The sequence below is a fragment of the Tupaia chinensis genome, unplaced genomic scaffold, assembly GCF_000334495.1.
Source record: "Tupaia chinensis unplaced genomic scaffold, TupChi_1.0 Scaffold145907_1, whole genome shotgun sequence".
NCBI lineage: Eukaryota > Metazoa > Chordata > Mammalia > Scandentia > Tupaiidae > Tupaia > Tupaia belangeri.
Window position 1 is genome coordinate 1,377,760 of NW_006205765.1, and position 7,597 is coordinate 1,385,356.

Sequence of the window (7,597 nt, forward strand, 5' to 3'; positions counted from 1 at the left end):
AATATCAGGGGAGGTTTGTACGTGAGACATGACCCAAAGTAGATTTTTAAACAAGAATTACTTATTTAATTCCATTTGTTATCTTTATTTTTTAATTTGACCAGAGAGAGACAGAGGGAGAGAGAAAAAGGGAAAGTGAGAAAGCAAGTCGCTAAGTCCGGGACTTGAACCACGGTCAGCCATGTGGGAATCCGGTGCCTTTAACCACTATGCCACCTGCCCTCCCACCCCGAAGTATATCGTAGAAGATAAATGAGGGACTAGCAGATGGTGTGTGATAGTTACATCACTGAACTCCCACATGGCTGACCATGGTTTGAGTCCCAGACCCAGAGGCCTGAGACTCATGCCAGGCGCATGTACGTGCATGCTCAGAATCCCAAGAGGAGAATGGAGGAGAACGGCATTGCTGTGTGGCCATCCCCCCGGGGGGGGGGGTGATTTCTCACTTTATGTCTCTGTCTCTCTGCTGAGTGCATATGCCCTATAGCAAAAATCTCTTTAAAAAAAAAAAAAGGATAAAGGAAACGCTTGCCAAGTGGAGGGATAGGGCATGTGAGCATAGAGGGGTGCAGAGGGCAGCACAGACGAGCCAAGGGAAGGCAAGCTGTTTGGGGTCTGGTGTTGCAGTACTATAACAGCAACAGGGCCCGATGGTGGCACAATGGTAAAATGTGACTCTCTGTGAGGCTCACCCACAAAGCAAGGTTCTGGGTTTGCATCCAGGCCTCCCTGAGGTCACTGGGTGCACATGTGTCCATGATCCAGGGCTGAAGCCGGAGGTGGATTATGGCATCAAGACCCTGTTGGGAGTGCTCTCTCTGCTTCTCTGTCTCTCTAGTGCACAGAAAAAATAAAGAAAAAAGAAAGAAAAGAGAAGAGAAGAAAAGAATAGGACAGGACAGGAGAAAGAAGAGCAAGGCTGTCAGGATCCTATCTTAGCAGACTTGTTAACTGTATCGCGGAGCCTAAATGTATATCTAAGGAGGAGAGTCTTTAATACCAAATAGCAGAAAAGCCATGAAACATGTATTTTAAGATAATCTAGTCATGGGAACCAGCAGTTAGCGTAATGGCTATGTCGCTGGACTCCCACGTAGTCGACCGCGGTTCGTGTCCTGGACCCCGTGGCTTAGAACTCACGCCGGACGCGTGTGCGTGCGTGCCCAAGATCCCGAGAGGAGAATGGAGGAGAAGGGATTGCGGCATGGCCATCCCCCCTGGGGGGTGATTTCTCACTTTCTATCTCTCTGTCTCTCTCTGTCTGGTGAGCGCACACGCCCTGTAACAAAAAAACCTCCCTCCCCCCCCCCCCCCAAAAAAAAAGATAATCTAGTCATTTCCTTGGGCCTGAATTTCAGAGAGAAGACAGAAATATGGGCAGGAACACCATCAAGGTGGGCTGAGGAGAGATGAGAGGATGTGAGTCAGGGCTGTGATGGTGACAGAGCGAAGAAATCATCAGGATACCCAACTGACAGCAGCTGGTGATCAGTGGTGTGGTTGGCGGCACCAGCAAGCAAGATGGAAAACACGGCAAAGGCCCTGTGTTTAGGAGAGGCGTGGGACTGGGTGCAGAGTGGTGTGCTCCGTTTTTGGTATGCTGAGAAGGTACCTGTGAGACATTCGAGTGGGAAGACTTAGATGCAAGTGCTGGGAAAGGAGCCGCGCTGATAGGCCATGCACATTTGAGTGCGATCTGAACGAGTGAACGGTGGGGTTGCCAGGATGAGTGAGTGGAGTACAGAGAAGACCAAGCCAGTGACACCCAGTGAAGTACCAACATTTAAGGGTGCTGGTGGAGGAAGAGAAGCCAAAGCAGACATCAGTGGGACACTAAAAACAAAGCGTGGTGAAACATGGCCTTTTCCCAACAGAATTATTCATGGGATTCCTGCCCTTGATGGATGTATTGTTCTTTTCCCTAGAGGGCATGTACTCTTGCCGGAGAAAGAGGGAGAAGAGAAAGCATCCGCCCTGGGGAATAGCCATGCTACAATCCCTTGTCCTCCAGCTTGCCCTCTTTTGGGGATTTTGGGCACATATGCACATGTGCCTGGTAGATTTCTCAAGCCTCCGGGTCAGACTTGATCTGTACGGGACACCATGTGGGACCCAGCTGCTTTAACCACCAGGCTGCGGTGAAGCCAGCCCAGTCACTGTACTTTTTTGTTGTTGTTGTTGTATTATTTTGGCTGTAGGGAACGTGCACTCACTAGAGGGAGACAGAGGGAAAGTGAGAAAGCATTCCCCAGGGAAAACGACCATGCCACAATCCCTTCTCCATTTCCCACTGGGAGTTTGGGCACACATGCACATGTACTCAGTGTGTTTCGAAAGTTGCCAAGTCCAGGACTTAAACTGTGCAGTCAGCCATGAGGGATCCAGTTGCCTTCACCACTACACAACGTGGCTGGTCCAATAGTTTAAAAAATCATTTAAATCTACTGTTTTGCCATTATCTTTTGACCAGAAAACAAAATTCTACCAAGTACTATTATCAAATTCAACTTAAAGATTTCATTTCGACCCTTTGAGGTCCTACAAAGTTTGAAGGCAGCTAACAAAGGCCAAGTCGATGCTGGTCTTGGACTGAACATTCCCAATTCCTTCCACGGTTCCTCAAATGATGACACTCAGCCTCCGTCTCTATCAGTCTTCTGTTGGGCACACGGCAATCTCAGTTTGTCCACAGCACAGCAAGTCACCTTCTGGCAGTACTAACGCAGGCAAGCATACTAGAAGTATTGCTCTCCTTGTTTTGGACACTGCACATCTATTAACACAGCACGCTACACCATTAGCTGCTTGAGTACACAGGTAACTCAAGTGCATGGCCCCCTCCCCCAGCACGAACTCATAGCCAACTCCCCAGTACTTCTGGATTTTTTTTCTTTTCAATTTTTGTCACAGGGTATGTGTACTCACTGGAGAAAGCATGAGAAAGCACTCTCCCCACCTCCCCATGTGGAATGGCCATGCCACAATCCCCTCTCCATTTTTCCTTTTGAGATTTTGAGCGTGCATGCACAGGGGCTCACTGTGTTTCTCAAGCTGCTGGGTCTGACACTCAACTGCACCGTCAACCATGTGGGATCCAGCTGCCTTAGCTGCGTCACCGGCTAGCCCCCAAGTTGCTTTTTGTTTAGCCTAATTGTAGGTTTTACATCTGCTCATTTTTCTTTTATGTACATGAAAAGCTTTTGTTTCTTCTCATGGCACAAAAAGGTCAGGATACCTAATAATGGGGAAAAAATCATAAATATGCAGCCATCAGACCTGGGAGAATGTCAAGAATGGGCCTTCATGGAACTCTGAACCTACAGGGAATGTTTTGATCCAACTATAACATCTGGTTCTAGCCTCAAACTGCAAATTTAACAAGGAAACGGATCAAAGGCAGAGCCTATGGCAACATGACCTTTCTGACTGGTTAATCCTATTTTTTCTTGAATTGCCTGTTTGTTGATTGTATTTTACCAGTCTCCTCTGAAAGCTCCAGGTGATTAAGTTCATATCCCTTCAGTGGCACGGGATAGGACCTGCTGACCGAGATCGTCTGAGGCAAATGCGAAATAAATGGAGAAATTCACACACGCAGGAGAAACGCGGTATAGGAGTCGACCTCAAAAAGCCAGGCAGCATGGCCATATGGTACCTCCAGCTGAAGGCCAACGGGAACTCGAGGAGGCCATCTGCTCGGTTCCGGGCTTTCCATCCTCAAAGAGAAAGACTGCCAAGAGTCCACTCTTCGGGAAGCCGCGATGTTAGAGCGGTTCTCCATCTTCCCACATCCTTGAGCATCTTCCTTTCTGTGTATCAGTCAGGGACTGGCTTACTATTCCAGTGTGTTGGAGGAGCCAAACTGCTCGGGTTTGGATGCTGGCTTTACCATTTATTGGCCTTGTGGCCTCTGGGAAAGTTAACCTGTCTGTAGAATGGAGTTAATAAAGGTATATATCTCAGAATTATGAAGAAAAATATACAAACCGACAGTGCTAAGCACAAATCACACTTTAAGTGTTACAAGCTATTTCTTCAGTGCTCCTCAGCCCCAAACGAGTACAGGTCCTCTGTGGCTTGTTTGGCTTTCCCAGTATTAGGGCAGTAAGTTAACTGTAGCCCATGGGTTGGGTGAAGCTTTAAAAAGACAGTGTTGGCTATGTCGCTGGACTCCCAAGTAGTTGACCACAGTTCGAGTCCTGGACCTGGTGGCTTAGACTCACACTGGGCGCATGCGTGTGCCTGCCCAAGCTCCCGAGAGGAGAATGGAGAAGGGATTGTGGTGTGGCCATCCCCCCCAGGAGTGGTTTCTCACTTTCTGTCTTTCTGGCGAGCGCATTCGCCCTATAGCAAAAACAAAAACAAAACAAACAAAACCTCTCCAACAACAACAATAAAAAAAGAAGACAGTGTTGAGACCAGTAGATGACATAATGGTTACATCGCTGGACTCTCACATGGTCGACTGCGGTTTGAGTCCCAAATCTGGCAGCTACAAACTCACACCAGACATGTATGCATGCATGCCCAAGATGCCTAGAGGAGAATGGAGAAGGGATTGTGGAGTGGCCATCCCCACTGGAAGCAGGGAGGTGATTCCTTGCTTTCTCTGTCTCTATGGTGAGTGCATGTCTTACAGAAAAAAATTCTCTCTGGGGCCGGTAGGTGGCGTGGTAGTTAGGAATGCTGGATTCCCACATGGCCGACTACAGTTTGAGTCCCAGACCTTGTGGCTTGCTTTCTCACTTTCCTTCTCTCTGTCCCTCTCTAGTCAAATTAAAATAAGTAACTAAAGTTGAATAAAATAATTCTCAGGACTAGCAGTTGGCATAATGGCTATGTCGTGGAACTCCCATGTAGTCAACCATGGTTCAAGTCCCAAACCCGGTGGCTTAAACTCACACCAGGCATGTGTGCGTTCATGCCCAAGATCCCAAGGAGAATGGAGGAGAAGGAATTGCGGTGTGGCCATCCCTCCTGATTTCTTGCTTTCTCTCTCTCGGTCTTTCTGGCGAGCGCACGTGCCCTAAAGCAAAAACCTCTCAAAAAAAAAAAAAAAAGACAAGTTACAGTTGTAGGCAACATGGTAGAAAACTCTTATAGTCCCAAATGTCTATTGACGGGGAGACAAGGCAGTTTCCTCCTGCATACTTTATTCACACATGCTAAGTCTCACTAAACATATCACACCGTCAAGGAAGATGGCTCGGGGAAGTTCAGGTTGTCAGGGTCATTCTTGCTTCTAGCCTTGTTTTGCACCAAGGTAAATAAACAGCCAGGAGCAAGACTGGGGTGAAGAGGGCAAAGGCGAGGAGGGGACAAAGCACAGAGTGTGGGAGGCAGCTCACAGTGAGGCAGGCAGGCAGGCAGGCAGCAGTTCCAGCCAATTGACACTTTATTTTTCCAGACAACACCTGTGCAGATGCTACTGTCCACTTCCTGACTCTAACAGGGGTCCCACCGTACTTGGATCACCCACGGCCCAGAGAACAGGTTCCCTTCTTCCTCCTCAGGACAGGAAGGAAGCCCTTCATGTCAAGAGAGAAAACTCCCCAACCCCAGTGATCGTGCTGTGGGACCCCTGCTCTGTCCTGCACCCTGAAAGGCCGGGCTGACCAAGGGCAAGGGTGTGCGGAGGCTACACAGGCTACAGCAGCCTATGCAACCACTGGCCTGACCCATCAGCCCAGGTTTACACTTCACTTTCCAGTCTAGGAGCTCCTAAAGCTCAGCCAGTACCTGTTGGGAAGGAGGATCTAGCAGAGGGCAGGGAGGGGGTAAGATGCTAAGGACAGGACAGGACAGAACAAGGAAATAAAGCAGAGGAACGTGGGACAGAGAGAAATGATAAAGTGCCTGAACTAAACAACTGAGTGGGACATGAGGGCAAAGCAGCACGGGTCCCTGAGGACAGGAGGAAAAGAAAGGGCTAGACCACCAGGGCTTGGGGCATCGCGGAATGAGAACTGAGATGAGGCAGAGAGGCAAGTGCAGGCCATGGGAAGGACTTCCCTAGCCCTGTTCACATCGACCAACCCAAATGGAAAATTATTTACAAACATAAAATCAGTCCTAGGCACAGGTACTGCACCAGGCCCGGGACAGCAGGCGGGTGGGCAGGCAGGCAGGGGCGGGCTGGCGCCCATCCAATAGCCAGCTTCCTCACACACTGCCCCTCCCCAAAGTAACAGGGAAAGGAGGAAACAGAGCCACCCTAGCCAGGAAGCCCCACTGTGCCTGCAGCTCCCTCCTCCAGGGCTCATGGCTCTGCCATGGCCTGAGCCTCTTGGTCTGACTGTACCAGAGAATGGGTGTCGGACCCCAGGGGTGGAGGGAGTGGAGCATCAGGGGGTTTTGGTGGTGTCTCTGGCCCCAAGCCCAGCTCTACATTCAGTTGCTCCAGCTCCCCCTGATCCAGCAACTCAAAGTCCTCAGTGGGGAGTGCCTCTTCTTCCTCAGGGGCAGGCAGGGACTGGGGTGAGTCCTGGGGAAGAGGTGGGAGCACAGACAGGGAGGGGACTGGGTCACTTTCAGGAAGGCAAAGTGGGGGTGACAGGGTGCTGGGTGGAGCAGTGAGGCTGCCACTCACTGCCTCCGGGCCCAGTGTTTCCACTGGTCCTCCAGGGGAACATGTCCCTCCTTTCTGGGGGGACTCTGCCCCATTGAAGTGCGTGTTCACAAAGTGGAGGGGGGATGAGAGTCGCAGCAGAGTTTCCTTGGCTGCCACGTCTTCCTCCTCCTCTGAGTCCAGGGCTTGCTTTGAGAGGGCCTGAGGGGGGCCCAGCAGGTCTTCGGATGGGGCCAGCTCAGCCTCCTCTCCCTCCCCCAGCTCCCGGCTCAGGGCCTCCTCTGGCTCACTTGGCAAGCTCTGCTGGTCCAAATCTGTGCAGAGAACAAAGGGTCAGGAATGGGCCTGCTGCTCTGATTGGCCACAATAGCCCATGAGCTCAAGGATGAAAACTCGAGACATAGAAATAGAGAGCAAAGCCAGACCTTAGATGTTAAGGTCTTTCAGAAGCTGAAACTACTGGGTCGTCAGAAAAGTCATGACATTTTTCTGTTTTCTGTGCAAAAATGCATCATGGCTTTTCTGACGACCCAATAGAATTAGGTCAATTCCCCAGAGAAAACATTTGGGGGGGGCAGAGAGCACAACCAGCACCCCACGACGGGAAGACCAGGAGAGACAATGAGCGCCCATACCCTCGGAGACATCAGTCAGCTGTGGAGTTGTGGCCCGGGACACAGAGAAGCCACCACTTTCCAAGATAGAAGCCTCCTCATCTGACAACTCTGAGTCTGTAATGGCCAGTGCCAAGGCCGTTTTCTTCACGTCCACCTGCAGGGGGACACGATGGGAACCACGAGTGTGGGAACAAGGGAAACAGTTTCCCAGGAGCACCCGGCCCACCCCAAAACCTTCGGCTCCCACTGCCTTCAGAGACAGTACCTCTAAAGCAGATGAAATACCCTACCCCCCGCCCCCCCCCCAGCCTTCTATTTGACACTTCCACCTCTCCTGAACCTCACCACAGGGGAGAAGCCAGCCAGCTCTGCCTCGCTTTCACTCTCTGTCTCTGCCAGCGGCTCCCCC

At 50.6% G+C, this 7,597-nt stretch overlaps 1 protein-coding gene across 1 annotated transcript in view; it reads right to left on the reverse strand.

The window, feature by feature from the left end:
* Positions 1 to 5,136: 5,136 nt before the first annotated feature.
* Positions 5,137 to 7,597, reverse strand: part of RETREG2 (reticulophagy regulator family member 2) — a gene marked incomplete at its 5' end in the record, with an annotated part of 17,270 nt that continues 14,809 nt past the window's right edge. The window contains 3 exon segments of the mRNA XM_014584226.1: positions 5,137 to 6,885; positions 7,207 to 7,342; positions 7,534 to 7,590. Coding sequence (XP_014439712.1) covers positions 6,263 to 6,885; positions 7,207 to 7,342; positions 7,534 to 7,590 — 816 coding nt within the window.